Genomic DNA, 23072 nt, shown 5'->3' on the forward strand with positions numbered 1-23072 from the left:
AGCCATCCACCTGCTCAAAAAATCAGATCTCTTTAAGGCATCTCCAGTTGGGCACCCAAAAACAGAGACACCCTAAATCACAACTGATGCTTAACAATCTTAGCCAAAGAACAAGGAGGCTAAAAACCCCAGCAGGCTCACAACAAAGTGGGCAGCTGTCTGGGAATGGGGGCTTGTGGGAAAAAAAAAAAAAAAAAAATTGAAAATATGTTTTAATTGCAACCTCCTAGGGGTATACTCTAAATCTTCTGTTGGCCGAGCACATTGGGCACACCGGGGCCTCCTCAGATTCCTCCCCACCAGCTCCCTATGTGCCACCTTCCCATTCCCATCTATTTCAGGGACTCCTCCCACCCCCTCAACCATATGTTAGGGGCTCTGTGTGATGCCTATTCCCCCTTCTACCACATGCCAGGAGCCCACCACAGATCTTGCAGTCCAGGGGGTGGGAAACTATGGTGGCTTTAAACCATCTTTTCACCTCCACATCCTGGGCTGCTCCAGGGGCTAGAGTAGCCCAATTACAGCATCGTCTGCAGGCGACTGAGTGGCAGCACTGCCTGGAATCTACATGCTCCAGCCCTGCCCAGGACACACCCCTCCTCCTACTCCCTGGCCTGGCCCGGCCCTTATGGTAGGGTCAGAAGGCAACCTTACAGTTGCCTTCCTGAGTTCCCACACTGGAGGAATCCTCCCCCAGTAAGAACTAGGGCTTTCAGAGCTCCTTCAGGCTCTCTTTCACTTGTCCCCTCCTTTAGGCTCTCCCCTTCTTGATTTCTTAGAGAAGGAGGTGAAGATTAAAGTTAGTCATGAACTTTTCTGCTGCACTATAACTTAATGCTTTGGCATCTTCCTAAAGCTCTCGCTGCAATCTCTTTACCTAATGTATGCGTGCCTGACAAATTATAGTGAACTAACTTGAAAAATACCATAAAAGCTTGAGTAAGGAAAGCATGAATACACAATAATAGGGATTTTAGTCTGTACTTCTTTGGTTTTCATTTCAATACCTTTCTGTGTCCTTTCCTCCAGGTGTTCTACTGATCTTGGCACTGACAGAAGAGCTGGTGTTTGCTGTTCAGATACTGCCTCCGAGTGTATCATCGTCTCAGGGCCTCCTGACAGACACTACCACTATCACAGCCATGGGGATAACACCTCGACACAAAGGCCATCGCACGATAGGACCTGTTCCCACAACTACTCATTCAACTCTTCACTCAGCTCGCCCAATGGAGACACCTGCCCCTACCATTGACCAGAAGCAAGCAACCAGCAGCCATCCCGTTGGCAAAATGGAAACATATCACTTATACAACCAGACTGCTTTGTATTCAGGACAGACCCGCCCGAAGGGGAAAATATTTCAGATTTTCAAAGGCAACTTCACAGAATCTACAGAGCCTTACCTAAAGACAGCACTGCACTCTCCCTTTCCTACTTTGAGGCGCCCATTCACTAACCACCCATTTCAGCCCCAGATTGCAGCCTCCAATGATCCCAATAGTACTGGGCCAGCAACTACGACAGACTCAAGCTCTTCTCTTCACAGCAACACCTTGGAAGGCCTTAAAAAAGCAGAGCGGGTAAATGGAACATGGCTAGTTATGCAGAGAGCAGATCTTACCACGCCAACAGCTGGCCCATCGACTGATCCCAAAACAGGGTCGGTGCCTTTTAAACCCACACACTATGATATATGGGATATCCTGAGCAAAAATAACTCTTGGGTAACCTTGAGTCCAGGTACAAATGTACCTTTGTTTGCCAGCCCTGGAACTGCAACAGCAGCAGGTCATTCAGTTCAGACCAGCTTTGATGTCAACATTCCATCACCTACAATGGGAAACCCTAAAGGAACCTCCATGACACCGCACACTATGGTGAATAATGCTACTTTATCCAACAGGGCTCTCTCCACAGCATCCACCACAAGGTTGGCCAGCTCCATTTCAACAGCTGGTTCCACAGCAACGGGAAACTTTCTAAACAGACTGGTGCCTGCTGGAACCTGGAAGCCTGGCATGCCCGGGAATATTTCCCATGTCACTGAGGGGGATAAACCCCAGCACAGAGCAACCATTTGTCTCACCAAGGTGGACATTGCCTGGATCATTCTGGCTATCAGTGTACCTATATCTTCATGTTGTGAGTTAATTGCTTTTCTTTTCTTTTTTCCTTCCTTGAGATACAAAATGTTTGCAAGCCCAATGGGACAAGTATTGGCTGGGGACTTAGCATTTGCAGTGTAACAAATTCATATGGGATAGATGACAAGCAATGTTTAGAGAAATAGATCAGAGAATGTGTTAAGTAGCCAAGACTAGAACACTGGCCTCTCAGCTCCAAAATGCAGGCTAAACACTTGAGCTAAAGGCAAACTCCCTTTGCTGGGATTAATTAGCAAGTCAGTTATCTTCTCTGTGGGCTATTCACTAGAGAGTACCATAACTCGTCCACTCACTCACATAAAGTCTGGACATTATAGGTCTTGGTGAATTCTCTATCACTGGCAATTTTTAAATCAAGATTGGATGTTTTTCTAATATATATGCTCTAGGAATTATTTTTGTGGGCAGTTCTATGGTCTGTACAGGAAATCAGACTAGATGATCACAGCAGTCCCTTCTGGCTGTGGAATCTACGAATAGTACCTCAGCAGGAAATAGAGTGCCCTGACAGCACACACACTGGGTGACACAAGCAATATGAGACAATATACACTGTGATGTCCTACTATACGCAGAGCTGAGATGGAGGTTCCACCAAACTGATCACACAAGCATAGTTAAGTGGGTCCATCAACAGTGCAAATAGAAGTGTGTCAAACAGTTACAGGAACATAAACATTTGCCAGCGTAGGCTGCCAGCAAGGATGAAATAATTGTTTGCAACCATGGCTCCTGAGCGTTAACCCTGTTATGTTATATACAAGCTATATTTAGACCCAATTTTGTTACTAATTACAAATTTGGTTAAAATGGTAGTGGAGACAGGGTCTAAGTCGGGCTGATTGCTAAAATAATGTTGGAACTGAAGTGTGTATGTGAGAGAGAGAGAGAGAGAAGCAAGTATAATAAAAATGCGATTTTTTTAAGGGCCAATATATCATGATCTGCTAAAGCTAGAAACACTTATGTGGACCAGTAGAAAGTCTGTCCGGACCAGAAAATATTTCCAAGCACTGGTCTTGAAGTAGAGCTCAGAAAGAAAAGTATATTAAAGCCCTGGATAAAGCATCTGGCTGACTGCTAACAGCAAGCTGAATCTAGAGTGTCTTTTTGAAGGACTTCTGATTATCAATTCGTTTCTTAAACTATTTTACTGTAACACATACTGTAATATGTGATCATATAACTACATTTTTACATCTCTTATATTGCAAGCTGTGACTTCAACAAGTCATGTATTGTTTTGAATCTGGCCTACATCAGTAGTGAGAGGGCAACATTCTCAAATGCAGATAGGGACTAAAGAGCCTAAGTCCCATTGACTTTTCATGACTTAGGAGCCTAAGGCCCAGATCCTCCAAAGTGTTAGCGAGAATTAGGCACGTAAACACCTTGAAGGCTCTGGGCTTAAATCTACATACAAAAAGTTGTGCTGTTTTAACTACATTGATATAATTAAAGTGGTACAACACCCCCTAAGGGTGGATGCAGTTATATTAACGTCTATGTGCTTATAGTGGCACAGCTTATTCCTATAAGGGAATAAATTGTATCAGTAAAATGCACCTTTATACACCTATAACTGCATCTACACTATGAGCTGTACCAGTTAAACAAACAACAACAAAACCCAACACATCCCTACCTCACAATTATACTGGTACAAACTGCTTGTAGATGAGGTCTAAGTCGCTGTTGAAACATTTTACCCAGAGAACTTTTAACATTTGGTGGCCACCTTTCAGATAATTTTCTAGCAGACAGATGTCCTCCTGCCAAATCCACTGCAGCACCTGCTCTGCTTATTTTCAGCCTCAACAGAAAGTCAGTGGCTGTAATGGGCATGAAAAATCATCTCTCCGAGTCAGGGTCGAGACACGTTGGTGGGATAACATGAGGAAACTTGCTCAAGCTGTACCTGCTGCATGGATAATTAGTCCCCAGTATTGTCACTCCAGCAGTAAATTCATTTTTAAATGTTCTGAAGGGTCAGGCATTATCTACACATAGTGGCAGAAGTGATTCTCCACATTGCAGCTCTCACATACTTTGCTCAGGTCAAAGGTTCAGAGTTCCTTTGCTTTCATTTCATTGCCCTGAAGATTTAACCACCTCCGCACACAAAAGCACCACAGTCTCTTTTTACCTACTGGATGCAAATGTCACTTTAGTTTCAGCAATGAACACTTAGCCAAGCAGCAGGCCTAGGACTCCAATCTCACTACATGAGTGATGTGAGATGAACATAATAGTAATGCATAGCTCATTAGTGCTAACTTTGCACACTGCTCTGCTACCATTGTATTTCTAAGGAACTCTCTCAAGCAACAGGTCACACCATGCACAATGTGTATGATGGCCCTTGTGAGTTATTTTGCTTGTCATATTAAAATGAAAAGAAGGTTTTCCCTGATGGAAAGGCCTGTTATAGCTCCCTGGTGCCATTTCACAACAGAGGAAGCGTTGTCTTGTGAACCTCTTACATGTGCATATGTATCCTCAGACACAGTGGAAATGAACAGTTGGTACTGTATCTCTGATACAGAACAACCTGATGAAGCTGGGTGTATTGCATAGTAAAGACATTGCTGCCATCTTCAGGAAACAAATATATAAAGCCCTTCATTCCAGTCTCCAGGCAGAGGGGACTATAGATGAAAAGTGGGGGTTGTTCCTAATTTTGAGAAAAGATGAACTTCAGAATTTAATTTTAAGGAACATGTTATAGTACAGTAAAAAAAATTACCTACAACTAACAGATTTGCTATGGGTATCTTCAAGGGGTGTTGTTGCAATGAAAAGGTTTCACAGCTATATGCAGTGTGCAAAATAAACTGAATGCAGTCCATCTCCCGTTTTGAGTGATAGGGGGTGGGAAAATACAGAGTGTTTTAACTCAGCTCCAAGTCAAGTCTATCAAATCTTAAATTCTTAGGCCACTGGTCCATTCTAAGGTGTTCTTAGGCGCCTAAGGCAGTGAGTAAGGGGAAGGAAGATGATAATTGACTCAGAGGCAGGACTTTTGTTAAGGGTGTTCTTCAGCTACCGGTTCCCAGCTCTGATGGGGAACCAGCGGGGTAAAGGCAGCATGAATTGGGAGGGCTGGACAGAGGTGTAGAGACTGGCACTGACCCAACAGTTACATGCTGAGAAGTCTGCCATGGAGTACAAGTCTCCCTATCTGCTGAGATACAGGGCCTGCCAACACTTGGCATTCCCAACTCCTTAAAGAAAAAGAAGGAGAAACCAGGTGTGGAGAGGGAATTGGTGCCTTTGCACAACAGAAGGGAGAGGAGAGAGAGAGGCAGGAGTCAAATTAACCCAGCTCCCACCTCAATGAGGATAAGTGTGTTCCATCAGTAGGCCTGCGGATTTAGCCAAAACAAAATTAGAGAACTTTCCAGCACGTTCCAAAGGCTCTCTGTTATCTCTAAAGTATCATTCCCTCTACTTCAAGTGGTCCCCGGCTACAGTACCTCACCTCCCCATAAATGAAGCTTTCTAGAATCAATTGACTCTTGAGGATGCTTTCACAAAGAGAATGCACACATTTTTCTAGAGGAGCATAACACTTATAATCTCTACTACTACTCATATCAACCTGCAGGAGAGGCACTTTTCCCTGGAGAACTGATGAGAACCCTAGAAGGGCCTTCTTTGAGAAGTAGTTCTTCTGCACAGAGGTACAGAGACTACAATATATTGTGAGGAGAAGACATCACTGCTCTGGGTGCCCCACATACAGAGCATGACCCACATACTCAACTCTAGCACTTCCCCCCACCCCCAACTATTACCATGAGGGCCAGCTAGATTACCTGTCAGGAGTGGTTCTCTCTATAGAATGTGGATCTACTGCTAACTAAGGAGCCTCTGGAGGTGCCTTCACTTTCCTATCCCATGGAACCAGAGGAAGGGGAAACTACACAGCTCCTGCAGGTCTCATCTCCACAAGTCCAAGGGAAGAGGAGTCATGAGGGTTTTGGCAGGAACTTCACTGCTTCTCCCCAGGGGAGAAAAAATCCTCAAGTAACCACCTAAATCTTCATTGATCCTGCTCATTGGATGGAAATTTTCCAAGATCAGGAGGCAAGAGAGTAGCGTAGGATCTCCCCAAGTCAAATGTGAACCAGCACCCTAGCCCTAGTCTGGCCTCAAACCGAAACCCACTATAAACCTAATTCCAATCCATATCTGAACACTGCTACCTCAGACCATAGCTAATGTAAAGGTGACAGTGTCACAATACCCACCAAATCTGCAAGTACCTGTTTTCAGGGCTACACCAAACTTCTCTGGACTCCCTGGCATATGACAGGGAATGTCGTCCAGTGGTTAACTGCATCAATCAATGCACAGTATCACCTATCACGACACAGATTAGTTTAGTAGCCCAGCCTGGGAATTTGTGGACCGGGGGTTTATGCCCAGCTCTTCTATGTGACCTTGTGAGAGTTGCTTCATTTCTCAGTGCTTCAGTTTCACCAGCTAGACAATGAGGGTAAGGCTAATTACTCCCCTTTGGGACCCACAGATAAAAAGGGCTAAATATTTTTATGTTCCCAAAGTGCCACATAACAATGAGATCGCTATTGTCAAGTTGTCACAGTTTTTGGGATGTCCTTCAGGCAGCTTTGAATTTTTTTTGGGGGGGTCTCTCTCGCACAGGATGTGTTGTGAAATTATTTTAAAACTCACATCACTGATCCCTCAAGTTCCAACTTCTTAAAAAAAAAAAAAAAAAGAAGTGAAAAAAAATCCTTCTGTAATTACCAAGTGACATGATTAGATGTAGAAGATGACAAACCTGTGAGTCAGATGCACAGCAGTACATTCATTTAGCCAGTTCTGCTGATTACAGAAAATGTGAGAGGGAGGCTGGCTTGCAGTGTGGAAACATCAGCAGAACCCAAAGAATGTATGAACTATTGCCTTGGATCCAGCTCTTCCTAGCTCATATTTCATCGACTGGGGAATGCTCAAAAGTGCCTTTTGCCAACCTTTATTCTTCATTGAAGAATCTATGAAAGTTTCTCCTGGAGTCTAGTTCTCCAAAGAGATAGATACTCCGGCCCTGATTCTGATCTCACCCTGTTTCATGCAGATGTACTGCACCACTGTAAGTGAGATCAGACTGAGATTTAGGCTGCTTCCGCACTACTCGCTAAGGTGTGATTCCCCTGCTCATGTACACATACTCACACAAGCTCCCATCAATCTAGCGCTAGTATAAATACACTGTGGCCACAGTGGCACTGGTAGCAGTAGCAGAAGCACAGCTGAGCCATGCCGAGTCCAAACCTGCCTGAAACCGGTGGATACGTACTCGGCATGGCTCAGTTGCGTCTCTGCTGCTGCTATCAGTACGACCGCAGCTACACTGCTATTTGTACTAGTGCTAGCTCAATGAGAGTTAGTGCAAGTATCTGTATATGAGCAGAGAAATCACACCCCAGCTCATAGTATAGACATAAGCCTCAGCAGTGAATCCTGTGTCCAGCTGGAAGCAGCTGTCAGTCAGTAAAGAACTTGAATAATAATAGTAATATAGCTAAGATAGTGTAATAATATAGGCAGTGAAGGTAGTAAAACCTATTGTTAAAGTTGCTGGGCACTTCCTATTATAAGAGAAGGTTACTCACCTTGTACAGTAATTGAGGTTCTTCGAGATGTGTCCCGCTGTGGGTGCTCCACTTCAGGTGTTGGAGCGCCCCAGCGCCATTGATCGGAGAATTTCATCAGCCGTGTCCGTCTGGGTCATGCATGCACAGTGGTTGTCTCGCAGCGCCGTTAGTGCCTCATCTATCACACGCACGACCCAACCCCCTCTCCTTCTCAACCATCCCCGGCCTGAGATGGAGCTCTGTAGTGGCATCCCAATGTCTGTGACGAAAGAGAAATAGTTTTAAGTTTCATAGTATAATTAGTAGTAGTTTGGTTAGTCTTCTTTACCATATATATTTTTTTATTATAAGATCCTGTTTTCAGTTGCATATAACTTTGCAAAAGTTAAACCGTTTGAGTTGAAATTTTCCACTCTGGGTGCTTGCCTCAGGCTGAATTTTTTTGGGGAGGGGGGTTGCTTTTGTTTTTGAAAGTTTCAGCCAAAACAATTGAGCTATTTCTGCGGGTGAGATTAGGGAAAAATCCATTGTTTTTCTTACATTATTCTTACAACAGTGCATTATTTTTTAAGATGCTCTAGTGTCTCCATGCTTTGGAGCAGGGACTTGAAATTTGTCTGCGCAGTGTGTGTGAGGGATGTGGCTTTTACTGTTCCCATGAAAAACTGGGCATATTTTCACACAGTATGAGCCTTTTAAAAAATCTCAGCTCACACATGATCAAGGGAAACTTGTTAGAGTATGGCTGCTAAAGTCTCCAAAGATTCTGTCTGCACTGAGAATGCCCCAGCCCTTCACAGCTCCTTGAGCAGACTGCACTGTGTGTACTCCACCATGGGACTGCAGGGGCTGGGCTAAGCAGGACTTTCCCTACAATTCACAGGAGCAGTAGACTCCAGAAATGAGAACAGGGAGACTCTCTCTCGTGCTCCTAGTGCCAGGTAGTGAGCAGAAGAAGAAAGTAGCCTGGCTTAGAATGAAGAGGGGTGAGGCATGAGGGAGACAGTGTTGCAGGAACCAAAGGGGGGGAAGCAGTGGGAGATAGGAGCCAGTTGGGGAAGCAGCAGAAGGGGAAGGGGACATGAATCAGAGGGAAGATTATAGCTGAGGAGGAGAGGACAGGAGCTGGGAATGGATAGATAAGAAGAAAGGTGTACAGAGATAAACTTGTGGAGGATACAGGGACAGAAGAATCTATAACTTTGGAAGAACACACTACTCTCCAGAACCTGGAACTGAACCAAGAGTCCCGAGTCTCTATGTATTTCTATTGTCAGCATATATATGTGAAACCCCTGGCACAGTGTGAGTCTCGTCCCCCTCTAGTAGCTGATCCCCATATTTAGTCTTCTACTACTACCACCAGTTACCCCATTAGCTAAGTGGTAGTAGTCTATGCTATAAAGGTCCAAACGCTGCTGATAACCCAAGCTGAGGGTCAGTATGGTTCCACATGATGGAATTTTTAGATTTTTTCCAGTTTTTTGTAAAGTCAGGAAATTACGTTTAAAAAAACAATGTGAAAAGAATGTTAAGATTGTAAAGTCAAGTTATCAAAAGTTAGGAAATGTCAGATTTAAGAGTTGCCCATGCAACTTTAATTGACCCCACTTATGTGTGGGAATTATGATTGTAAGCAGAGACTCTTACTACTTATTTCCACAGTTCCCCTGCCTGTCAGTGCACATGCGACTCCTGGGGAAATTCTGTGCCCCTGCGGCGCAGTAGAAAAATGCCCTCCCACCCCTTCCTTTTGCTTCCTTGCAGAAAATGGTTTCCGTGGCGAAGCAAAGAGACGCTGCACCAGTGCTCACTCACCCCTCCCCGGCAGCTCAGGCAGTCGGGGAGAGCGGTCTGGGGATGCCCCGGCCACCCAGGGAGGTTAGTCCCAGCAGGGCAGGATGGGGATGGAGTTCCACCTCCCCCTTCCCTGCATGAAGCAGCTAGGACCGGGTCAGATCAAGCCCCAGAAACTTCCCCTGGCTGCAGGGCAGGCTTAGCAGGAGGCAGGGGTCTGGATGCACAGCGGTTGGGCGGACGGGGGAGCAGCTGCCTGTACAGTGACCCCTCCCCCCACCTGCACACCCAGAACCCCCGCCCCTCAACTCCACCAAGCATCATCGCCTGCATCAGGAGCCCACCACACTTGGACCCCCACCCCACTGAACCCCAACCAGTTGCACCCTGACCCCCCACCCCCGAAGCCCCACTCCCCCCCACACTGAGCCCTAACCATCTTCACCTGGACTTCCGTGCAGAGTCCCATTCCCCCTGCACCCAGAACCCCGCACTGAGCCCCTGTGCATCCAGATTCCCCCCTGCACCTAGATCCCCCACCGAGCTGCCCGCACCCAGATTGCGCCACACAGAACCCTGATACTCTTGAGGGAATTCTACGCCAAAAAATTAAATATTCTGCACAAGAAAATTAAAAATTCTGTGCACAATATTTTAAAATTCTGCAAAGTTCTGCGTATTGTCAAAATAGCACAGAAACAAAATAACAATATAATCACACCATTTTCAATTATTTTGGTAATTTATTTCAAAATACTTGTCAGCAAATAATAAAAATGGTGTGGTTATATTGTGTTATTTTGACAAATAAAATATGCAGAATTTTGTGGAATTTTAAAATGTGCGCGGCATTTTTAATTTTTTTGTGCAGAATATTTAATTTTTTGGCGCTGAATTCCCTCAGGGGTAACATGTATGGGAATGTATAAGTGTGGAGTAGTGAAGGAGGTTATTGTCTGTAAGACCACTTCCTAATTTGTTGGAGGCAAGGGATTGCAGGGAGAGAAAGGATCGTCTCGTGTTTAAGGCAGTACAGTACTGCCCTGGAAAATTTGATTCTATCCCTCTCTTTTCCACAGAGTTCCTATGTGATGCCGAGCAAGTCACTCAAACCAAAAAGTGTTCACAGCTGGCCACTAATTATATGTTCCTCATTTTCTTGGTGCTTAACATGAGACACTTGGTGCTATATTTGCAGAAATGCAGGGCATTCACAGCTATGCTCTGAATATATAATGTGCTATAAAACTGTTAAGTACTCTGAAAAATCAGGCCCTCAGTGTCTCAAGTTGCACACCTTAAATGAGTGGGTACTTTTAACAATTGTAACCTTTATCTCTCTGTGTCTCAATTCCCCAGTTCTAAAATGGGGATACTACTACCACGTAATATCACAGGGGCATTGTGAAGAAAAATTAATGTTTGTGTGGTGAATAAGGTCTGGGGCCACACACTGAATAAGGATGAAAAGAAATATTGAATAAGTACTCATTCACTGAATGAGGCAGTGATCCTGTGGAAAATACAATGTGATCATGCAATTAAAGACTATCATAATGCAGAAGGGAGGCAGAATTAAGGTAGCAGAGACATCTTTAAGTCGGGCATTTCCTAATTATTGAATACTTGATTTTGCAGCCTTAAAGTTCTTTTAATGTAGGGTTTTTTGATGCAGTAATATAATAATATTAAATAGTGAAGAGGGCAAACACAGCCCTTGGATGCATAAGAAAGGGAGTATCAAATAGGAATAGAGAGGTGGTATTATTTCTGTATATGGCATTAGTAAGACCATTACTGGAATGCTTTGTTTAGTTCTGGTATTCACAGTTGAAAAATACTACTAGAAATTGGAAAGGGTTCAGAAAAGAACTACAAGAATGATCTGAGTTCTGGAAAACTTGCCTTATAGTTAGAGACTATGCAAAAATGAAATATAATAGAGAGGGAAAGGTCAATCAAGCTTTCCTGAGGGTTCAGGTACATTTTTGAGGGAAAGCTGTAGTTGGTTCTTGTTTTATCCAAACAGATTCACACCTCACTAAAAGAAATGTGATGTTGCAGGATTAGTTAATTTTGTTAATACTAATTTCTAGTCTTCACTACAATACAAGACACATTATAGAAAAGGCAAGATGGAAGCTGTGACTTTTTTTTTCTGCTCTACTCTGTTGTCTTTACTGTTACGTCATCTTTCCAACCCACCTCTACTGTGTTTGTGTGTTTCATCCACTTAGGATTTCCTGTCTGACAGCCTATATCAGGGGTTCCCAAACTCGGGTACACATGCTTGATGATCCATCCATTCACTTCACAACAATTTTTTAAGAAGGTGGTATGTGAACCAGTAAAGTTTGGGAGTTGCCGTCTTAGATTGTATGAACGGAAATGTCCTGGAACACTCTGGGTGTTTCCAAAATACAGATAATAATAAGATAACAGTTTATAGGCACCCCCAAGCACTCTGGTAAATGGAACACTAGATTAGGACCCAACAGAGCTGGGTTCCCAGTATTGTGAGTTGGCAAGTCACTTATACCTGCTCCTGCCTCAGTTTCCCCATCTGTATAATTGGTATAATACTGTAGTTATACCCACTTTTATAAAGTACATTTAGATACACCTCTACCCCGACATAACGCGACCCGATATAACACAAATTTGGATATAACGCGGTAAAGCAGCACTCCGGGGGGGGGGGGCGCTGTGCGCTCCGGCGGATCACAGCAAGTTCAATATAACGCGGTTTCACCTATAACGCGGTAAGATTTTTTGGCTCCCGAGAACAACGTTCTATCGGGGTAGAGGTGTATATTATTATAAGTGTTATGTTACATTACTTTTTTAAAAAATAAATTTTCACCACAGTTAACACTTATTGGCATACTGGTTGGCAGTCTCAGCAGAGAGGCCAAGGACTGAATGAGCACAGAGACAGAAATTCCCTTCATAAACAGTCTCTCCTGCTTAGGGTTGAAGCACCTTTAAAAGACAGCATGGGGGATCTTTCATTGCTGCTATACTTAATCTGTAATAAGCACAGGACTTCATTCTTCTGGCTTTTCAGTCTGGCAGTGCTCAGAAGAGCTAAGTGCTTGATCCACAAAGGGACTTAGCCGTTGCAATGCCTAACTTTTAGGCACCCTGCATAGTGGAATCCACAGCCCTGAGTGAAGTGCCCAGGCTCTCTATACAATGCAAAGGGAGAGCAAGGCACCTGAGAAAGGGATTCCCCAGAAGCCAGCAAACTGAGCTGGTAGACACCCCCGCTAGCCAGCTGGAATGGAAATGCTAAAGAGAGAGGCGGGGCTTAAGTCCTCTCTCAGGGGATTAGGCGCCTCCCTCCACTCACAAACTTTCTCCAGGAGTTAGGCACCTAAGCCATGTCAGTCCTTTCTTGCAAAAAACCTGAGAAGAAGGTGGGGATCCTCATTATATCTAACAGCCCACTAGCCAGGTCACTTTCCTGGGATATGGGCACTGTAGGTCTGAATCCCTGCTCTGCCTGAAGCAGGGCCCAAGTTGGGGGGAACACCTAGTTTGAGAATTCTGTTGCCGCTTAGGCATGAACACAGAGATGTCAGGATACAGGCTCCTGTGGGCATGTTAACCGGCAGACATTTAGGTGCCCTGAGGACTTTAGCAGTGGAAACATAAGGGCCCAGGGACTTTAGGCACCTCCAGGATTAGGTGGCAGCCGAGTAGGAGTTTTGAGGATCTCAGTGTCACTAAAATGTTGGATTTAGGCACCTAGGTGACAGGCAGTTAAGTCCCTTTGTGATCTAGCCCCAAGTTCACTTTCCAAAAACATAGTGGAGGACGGGGAGGGGCGAGAAAGTTATGTTCACAGAGGAAGTACAAGATAGCCCAGGATACATTTATGATGCCATTTCTTTTTGAATAAATACAAATTTCTCACTGCTCATAGTACCACTGTCTTTCCAGCTCCCAGAGACAAACCTCATATTTCACTGACAAAAGCAACATAATTGTACAGACTGTAAACCCTAGATTTTTCAAAAGATCTGCACAGAATTTAACCATATATCCCCCACTGACTTTAATGGGAGCCCTGTCATTAAATCCCCAGGCAACTTTAAAATTTCTATCTATCTTAGGCATTTACAGAGCACCCGTTACATAGCAGCTAGGAAAATTGAAGGAGTATTGTTACTATGCTCAATTTATATAGCCTACCAATGGGGATAACTACATGTTCTGCTTCACTTTCCCGTCTTCACATGCCTCCAGGGCAGAGTGGAGACGTCTAGTGGTTAGTGACACTGGTTGAATAGTCTGAAAAGATAAGGACCCGACTGTGCAATCTTTATGACTGAGTACTTTCTCAGGCAGAGCAATTCAATTGATTTCAGTGGGGCTGCTCACGCAGTGCTCACCAGCGTGACTAAGGGTTGCACAATCAAACCCTAAGGAAATACATGCACTGGGAGTGAAGTTACTAGTAATGGATAATTTGAGGCAAGTCTGGATAATAGTAAGCTTCATAATGGCCTGCTGTTTTGAAATGTGCAAGCATGCTATGAAATATTTTTCCATTATTTTAATAAAGAGATTTACAGTATAAGCATGTCTTTTGCTTTGACGAAGACAGAGACTGTCTGAACTCAACCCATGAACAATTCCTCTGTTGTAGCTTAGTCTGTTATTTTAAACAGAGCTCTAGCCTTATGCTTGTCTATTGGCATTTTATGTGAATAAATGGTATGTGAAACTAGATCCATGGCAAACGGGTAGTTGCTATGTTTGTCAAAATATACAAAGCATCTCTGACCCCTTTATATTGTTTCCTTTCCCTTAGGCTAAAATTCTAATAAGTAACTTTAGCTGAGAAAGTATTGTTTTCCTAATTCATGAATATTTTCTTTCGTTTCCTCTGATTAGGGATTTAGACATTATGGAGTACATTTTCAGAAGGGCAGTCTTCTTTTTATAGGTGCAAAGGAAAGTACATTCATTGCTAAGTACTCATTGTGGGTGTAAATCAGGTAGTTTAAAAGTACAAATGCTTTAGATTTGTGTCCACAATTTATTTTTGCAGGTACAAGTTTTGTATATACAAACTGAACCTACAAAACAAAGGATGGACCTAACCACACTGAAAATTAAATCCCTGCGTGTGCTTAAATCTCCACAGTTACATGGACCACTGAGATTAGTACATATAGCAAAGTGAGTTTGGCAGGCTTAAATAAAATTGTCCAGATTCGGAAGCTTTTTTTTTTTTTTTTTTAGTAATAAGAAGATTAAACCTCTTGATCCAAATCAAAACAGATTTGAGTATACTGAAAGCAATCCTGGAGAACCTTTCTCAATCACTTTAGGTTACAACAGCATGCCATGGAAGCTGATTATATTCATCCTGCTAGTAATATCAATTCCAGCATCACTGCATATGTCCAGTGCTCTATGACCTGAAGCAGATGCTTTTACAAATGAACATACAAGCTCACAAACTTATTCATGGGATCTGTATTTGAAGCAGATTGGAGGTCTGTCTGTCTATATATCTAACTTATGATCTGCTAACATACTCCTCACTGCAGGATCTAAGCACTGCACAGGTAGAACAGATATATGCAGTGAGATCAATAGTGGACTTCATTGAGTATTCTGCTATTCTTGACGCTCTAAGAAGCTATTTGTGGTGTATTTATATCATTCCAGTCATGGTGCAAAAGCTTCATCAAAAATAAGAGGGTTGGGTCTTGCAGCAAATTCTAAAAGTGGCGTCAGAAGGCAAGTAAAAACTGCAATTTCTGCAAAGCCCAAAACATACTCTGTATGGGCTAGATTCTGAAACACTTGCTCATTTCAGTAGCATCTTGCTCCACATCATCAGTGGAGTAAGACACTATTCCATGTGAATAAGGATATCCGAATATGGCCACGTGTCTTGAAAAACAAATCCAAGTCACTAAGTGATTTCCCACAGAAACAATCAAATTCTTGTAATTTTTCTGTTAACAGCAGTTCTGCTGACAGTCTGCTGCATGAGGAGGAAGAAAAAGACATCTAACCCAGAAAACAACCTGAGCTATTGGAACAATGCTATCACCATGGACTACTTCAACAGGCATGCTGTAGAGTTACCAAGAGAGATCCAGTCCCTTGAAACTTCAGAGGTACCATAGTTGCATGGTAACAAACCCAGTGACTGACAAGCTTCACTGAAACCATACTAGATGAATAATATTAATAAACTCTTTTGAAAACTTTATGTACATCCAGAGAAACAACCTTTCAAGGAAGCCCACCCCAGTGTAATGTGATGACACACTTACTGTATCTCAAAGATTCTATGTCCTGTTAAAGTTATGTTTTGCCAGAAAGCTCTTGCTGTCTATTCCTAAGACTGAATTCCCTGGGTTAAGCAGTACAAGCCAAGGTTATTCACTTTGGCCTTGCCTTAATTTGGGCCTACAGTTGAGAACAGCATTCCAATCAATGAATGGGAGTGGTTCAGGGTATTTGTGCCAGCAGTTTGATTTGTGCCAGTTATTGTCTACAGTGGTTCATCTTAATCTCTGTAATGTGCCCATATATCATGATGATGGCACAGTGGAAGTTAACAACATAAAAGATGTCTGAATGCCCAGTTCTCAGGAGGTTTCTGTAGCTTGTCCTGCGACAGTTTCGGGGGTACATTCTACAAGTAAGAGAAAATTGTAAACACCTGTCAATGAGACTGTGAAACCCTTACTTACATGGGTGAGCACTTACCCAAGCATTCTGATTGATTTCAATGGAACTATTCACATGGGTAGGTGCTCACCAGTGCGAGAAGTGTTCGATAGCCTGGTCTCAGGAAGAAGAGGAATTAGTTGGCTTAGTTCAAGGATGTAAATTTGGGAATAATGGATGAAATTAAGCAAAGGAAAATGGATTAAACTCAAGGGGTTTGTCTAGACTAGTGTCTATTTTAACTCAAGTTAGCTGACTGAGTCAGCTTTGGGTAAGTGACAAACATTTGTGTCCAGAAACAAGCCTTTGTGGAGTGTCTAGACTATCATTTACAATTCTGTTGGTTAACTTAGTTAACTGGCAGTCATCTAACTCAATTTAAAGCCAAACCACAAACTCCTCTCTAGACATACCAAGAGACAACTTCCTAATGGTGAGATCTGTTAGGGTGTGGAATAGTCACCAAAATGAGAAGGGGTGGAAGCCCTATCACTGAAGCTATTTAAAACTAAATTTGACATAGTATTAGAGAATATATTGTATGAACTGCTAGTGGCCCCAAGGGGCCAAAACGCAACTAAGGATCAGTGCAGCATAGGGAGTCTCCCAAAATGCCCTCATATGTCCAGGGCCCATGGCTGGCCATTTGAGATTATGTAGGAGCAGCGAGATGGATAGATATAGATATGAAATACAGCAACCCTTTGAAAAAATGTGTGGATATTTTTGCCTTGGTTTTTTTAAAGTGGAGATTAGTTTTTAAAAACTAAATTTCTATTGATCCCTATCCCTGGCCCCAGTAAGTACATTGTGGTTTGGGGCTCTGCAATTTGTAATTTTATAAGAAAATTTAGCCAAAGCCAGAATCGCAACCATAATGTTTCTTTGCTGTCTTGTCACTAATATAATGTGGAAAAGGAACAGCCTCCACTGTTAATGTCATAGATTTTTCTGGATAGCATGGCACCACATATTAGCTCGTTACATTAAAAAAAAGAGGTTGAAAACGTTTCTTTGAATTCATTCCCCCATAATTCCCTTCTATGTAGGCTTAGGAGAGTCTTTCCAGTAGCTGGCGGGGTGGGAATCATGGATATGAAATTTCACAAAATATTATCTTTCCAAAATTTAAAGAAAGCAAAATGACATATAAGGCCAAATTCTATAAAGTGGTCTATAATTTTGGGCTACTCAATTTTTGGGTGACCAAGTTGAGTATGTAGTGGTCCGATTTTACAACCCACAGCTCCCATTGACTGCAGTTAGAGAAAAACCTCCGGAAATCAAGGCCTGGTTTTCTAAAGCTGGATATCCAGAAATTGGGGCACCCAAAGTAGGGGACACTTTGAAGAATTTGCACATATTCTCTCGGCTTTGAACTCTATAGGTCTTATAATATAACCACATTCCTTTATATTCCATAAACACACACACCAATGTGCTGTGATGTACACCAAGGGTAGATAACAAAATTTAAATAGCTCATGCTCTTTTTCTCTCTTTCTCCTAGGACCATCTGTCTGAGCCACGCTCCCCAGCCAATGGTGATTACAGAGACAGTGGGATGGTCCTTGTTAACCCATTCTGTCAAGAAACACTATTTGTAGGACATGAGCAAGTGTCTGAAATATGACCCCACACCTGCCCTTGTATTGCAGTTCCATCTTTAGTGTCTCCAAATTATAAATAAATATATATATTATAAATATAATCTTTGTGTAACCCTGAATTATGAGAAATGTTTTCAGCTTTTTTCCCCCCTAAGAATTGTCAACCTCTTTTTTATAAGTGTGGTAAAACTTTACAGAGCAAACTGTGGCTTTATAAAATAAAGGTATTTCTAAGCAAAACACCTATTGAACCAACTGCTTTTCCTGCTGTCATTTACTAAATGCTTATACAGAATGTTTAGTCTGTATCACCACCAGGTAAGGTTAGCTTCACTGACGACAGTGCCTGTTTGGTACTACACCCTGTCATGATGCAGGGGCAACCTGCACCTGTGAATCTTCTCTGTCTCTCCATGGACACTCTTTCCTAGTGACAGGCCTCTACTGCACTTTGTCCAGAATGGAACCCCACAGTTACCCCACTTTAGACAGGATCACTAGGTTTCACCAATTGTATTTACCTCAGCCAACCCAAATTGGTTTGGGACTGGCTACAGAATCTTCTCCAGGTACTCGTGATCAGTGTAAAAAGCAATGGCTCAGGACAGCTTCTTCAAAAAAAAGTATGATTTGTTGGTTCATAGAAATGTAACATGCAGATACAAACAGGGCTAAAACAACAAAAGCCTGAACACATTCTTTCATACCAAAACTTAGTCTTTTCTTGCTAGTTTAAACAGGCCCTTAGCTTATCCAAATCTGAGGGTCAGCTTGCATCTCTCTAGACTGCCTCTCTATGTCTCCTAGGGTCTCTCCCTGTTTGTCAGGCTGCATTTATCAGAACCAAAGCTTTATGTTTTAGTGTCCCACAAGGATCTTCCCTCACTCCTAGTGGTGCCTTGAGTGTAGGTGAAACATAAAAGGTAATGACAGCTGTGTCGTCTTGCTGAGTACTGATAATAGGACTTATCTGAAACCACTGACAGTTTTCCGGTTCTTGCTGGAATTAACTGTGGTAGTCACATAGCATTGTAATAACAATCACAGAAATGCAGGGCTGGAAGTGACCTCAATTGTTAATCTAGTCCAGCCCCCTGAACTGAGACAGGGCCAAGTAAACCTAGACCATCTTTGACAAGTGTTTGTCCAACCTGTTCTTAAAAACCTCCAGTGATGGGAATTCCACAACCTCCCTTGGAAACCTATTCCAAAGCTTAACTATCTTTATAGTTAGAAAGTCTTTCCTAATATCAAACCTAAATCTCCCTTGTTGCAGATTAAGCCAATTATTTCTGGTCCTATCTTCAGTGGACATGGAGAACAACTGATCACCATCCTCTTTATAACAGCCCTTAACATATTTGAACATGGACATAGAATATTCATAAAGGTGAAACAGATATCACCCCTGTTTGGCACACATTCTACATTAGATCTGCATGATATATCAAGTGCAGTGATCTAATGTGCTGGGATATTTTCTAGCTGTTCCTGTGGGATGAGCTATGGAAGACAGACAACAACACACTGAACCCCTCTCAGCCCTAGCACTGTCGTGCTGGACCCAGACAGCATGCTGATGCTAGCAGTCCCTGAGCTTTAGGGAATTGGCTAGCAAGCCTGGCAGCAATCCAGTCATTCATTGCCCCAGCAGGGAATGGATAGCCAGATCAATGGCTTGGATAGGGCACTACCTCCTGTGAGCATCTAGCAGCCTGAGCTGAGGGGAGTGAATGCTGCATCTTTCACCAATCAACATAAGAAATGCTATACAGCATGCTCCCAAAATGCTCTCTGAATACTTCAGTGAACCATTCTTCTGCGACATCACCACACCCCCAGCACTCCTCCCATCAGACAGTTTTTGCCTAATGATTTAGGGTGATCATAGGAATCTGAATAGCAAATAATATGTGCAATACTGAGGGAAGAATAGTTCTCTAGGGGACTAATACCCTACTCTTCCACAGGCAACACTCACACTGAAGTCCTGGTGACAATGGAAGTTTTGCCAGTAAATTCTATAGTGTAATGGCAGTAAAGGAGAGCCCTCTATAAAACTTGCCTGCAAGTTGCAGTAGCCACCTTAATTAAGATCTCTGTTCCATGAGCAGTGGTGGGTAATAAAGAGCAAGATACCAGGATGTATTAAAAACAACAGAGAATAAAATGAAAACTGTAATGTCATTATCTAAATCAATGGCATGTCCTCAACTTGAACAACCTAGTACTGCCGGCATCAAAAGATGTATTTTCATTTTTTGCTCCGGAGATCCCCTTCCTACACTGTTCATTGACTGAGGTCCAAGCTCTTCTCTCTCTATTGCTGTCGTTTACACACTAGATATTTTTTATTTATTTATTTAATGTTGCTAATTGCATACAGGATTTAAATCAGGGGTAGACGGTGAGACAGTAGAGACTCTACCAGGGTTTTCAGGTTGGACAGACAGATATTAGCTCCTACTCTGGGTGCTTTGTGCCACTCAAATGAAGCCAGAAAACCAGCTTAATTGGCTAGCAGAAAATTTCCCTTGCATAAGGGGAATGCTCATATGGTATACAGCTGGTGTAGTCCCATGGTCTGGCAGGCATGACTAGATAAATAGGAATGTGACCAGGGCCCCATTAATCTAGCTGTTCCTTGCTGCCAGATTGGCCCTGAGTGCTGTGGGTAGCTGGACATAAGTTAGTGCGGCCTCCAGGTTGCCACTAGTCTAGCATATGTGATTAATCCAACTAGTGCTGGGCCTAGGATCTTGGAGCCACAAAAGCAGCTTAGATCCACCCCTTCTACATTGGTGAGACACTACTCCGAATCTGGGCCACAATCTTCATAGAACCATAAAATCATTGCTTTTAAGAATAGAATAGCTGTTACGGGTCATTTCGTTCATCTCTTTGAATCAGAGCAGTATAGTTTCTCTACTTCTCTAATAGGTAATTAGATTTACTGTCAAGAAGTTATTGGATACGGCTATGGACAATGAGAGCATTCAAGCGCACGCATGCTCAATGGAGAGGCAAAAGAAGTGCATCCTTAACTCTGGTGACTGAATGATAAACATCCCATTTGATGAACATCAGATCTGATTAGGGCTTAACAAACGTCACTAGGAGTCTGGCCTGTGGAAAAGGCTGCAGGATACTGTACACTGTGTATTTATAATCTGAAGCATAAAGGGAGAGTGAATAGAGTTAAATTCATATCTTCCTTACAGAAGCAGGTACAATTCTCATTGGCTTAAATAAGAGTTGTACTTAACTTCTGCAAGGGCTGAATTTGTTATATGCTATATGGGTAAACTATACTGAAAGTATCATTTAAAAAAAAGACTGGAGAACTTTTAGCTGTTTGCTTTGTAATGTAGATTCAAATTGGGTATTTGAGTAGAATAGGAATAATAGGCTATATATTATCTGTCTTACATATGTACATAGGGTTTGAGTCACACTTGCTAGTACAAATGGTGTAAATGCAAATTTTACTTTCCTGTGCCAGCAACAGTCTCTACACCAAGAGGGAATTCATCCCTTTAGAAAGACAAGCAGTGTTTATACCACTAGCATCTCCTTAAGGTACTGCCAGGGGAGTGCTCCTTTAAATTACCAGTGGGGTTCTATAGAAGGCTGTCCATCAAGGTTCCCTAATAAGGTCACTGAATCAGCACGTTCAGGAGGTCATGGCCATAACCCAACTTGCTAGCATTACCCACTGGCACTGGATAACATATATAAGTCTCAAGTTTGAAAAGATACCACAGGACTTTACTACTCCAAATGATCACACAATGCTCTCTGCAGAGCGAAGAACTGAGGAAATACTAACTGTCTTAATTAAGCACATATAACCAATTTTACAGCTGGAGGATACTTATACAAAGACTGTAAGGAATTTAAACGCTGTTGCCCCATTATTCAAAACAAATTTTAGAAACAAAGACAGAAAACACTATGCAGAAAAATACATGCTACTCAACATATCAGGCATCCTAGCTCCCATACCTAGGGAAACAGCATTTAGAAATAAGTAGTAAAAAGATTTTTTGGATGGCATGGCTTAGAAAGGATATGATATTTCTAGTTGGCATATTCAAGGATGCTAATTCAATCTTAACATCTACAACAAATATACCTACCAGTGCCCTCTGATTTCTAGGCATGCATACACCACCACTCCATGAAAAAAAGCTAGCAAATCTAACCTTCCCAGTAATAGAATTTTCCTGCATACTACAGATGCCAAGTCTGCCTGGCATGAACCTTCTTGATAACAAAAGCCACAAAATAATACACTGTTGGAAAAACTATGGGTGCTAGACATCAACAAGGCATATAAAGCAGAGTGGCATAAAACAGGTCGTCTAGTGACGGCAAACTAAATTAATCACTACAAAATGCTAAACAGACTCCATTGGGACTTCACCAATTAGCTACTACCCTAAAGGTCACGGCTGATGATAGCAAAAAAGATAAGGGATACGGGCTATGGGACTGCCGTGACAGTGAAATACTGGCTAGAAATCTGTCCCCCTCTTTGTCCCCCTCCTCACCCCAAAAAAACTAATGATTTTGAGTTCCCAGGTCTCATACATTCTATAGGCAAATGAGTAATGGTGGCTACAATTATCATCAAACTCACCATCAGACACTACAAATTAAAAACTATATGCAGAATGGTTCATACCAATGACAGTCATCTCATCACTCGTGACAACTAGGCAAATGAAGGAAAACGGCAGAGTCCTTGTTAGATTACATAAACTCAGTTCTAGAAAGCACATCCAAAACCAAATATCACCTCCCAAATATCCAAACACATACCTAGGCAGCTTTTATTATAAATATATGCTAAAAGTCCATGCTGTTGCACAGGTGTAATTCATAAAGTCATGTATGTAAAACAGCCAAAAATGGCTGAGAACTTATAACTGGACTGTAACAGACCACGAATCCCAGCAATAACTGAATCTACCAATATTCTAAACAAAAAGAGCTCTCAGTTTTTGACTGTTTCCATCACTGCACACTGACTGTACAAACATTCTAGGCTTCAGAGTGATGTTTGGGGTTATCGTGTACACTGGTTGTGTTGGTGTGTGTGTGTGTGTGTAAGGGGATTGTACTGAGAGATCTGTGTTGATTTATGCAGGTGTCAAATGAGGGGT

The 23072-nt window shown here is 42.5% G+C and overlaps 1 protein-coding gene across 4 annotated transcripts in view; it reads left to right on the forward strand.

Annotated features, from left to right (window-relative positions):
- The window catches only part of LOC112102153 (transmembrane protein 108), a 251214-nt gene extending 233079 nt beyond the window's left edge, over nt 1-18135 (forward strand). For 3 of the 4 annotated variants that reach the window (XM_024193267.1, XM_024193268.3, XM_024193270.1), the window contains 3 exons: nt 1033-2148; nt 15581-15735; nt 17805-18135. In XM_024193267.1, the coding sequence (XP_024049035.1) occupies nt 1033-2148; nt 15581-15735; nt 17805-17927 (1394 nt within the window). In that variant the 3' untranslated portion in view covers nt 17928-18135. The remainder of the gene's footprint in view (nt 1-1032; nt 2149-15580; nt 15736-17804) is intronic. The other variant, XM_024193269.1, reaches the window with a different exon arrangement.
- The last annotated feature ends 4937 nt before the right edge of the window (nt 18136-23072 follow it).

Source organism: Terrapene carolina, unplaced genomic scaffold, assembly GCF_002925995.2.
Source record: "Terrapene carolina triunguis isolate 2854851 unplaced genomic scaffold, T_m_triunguis-2.0 Scaffold34021, whole genome shotgun sequence".
In the NCBI taxonomy this organism is placed as follows: Eukaryota; Metazoa; Chordata; order Testudines; family Emydidae; genus Terrapene; species Terrapene triunguis.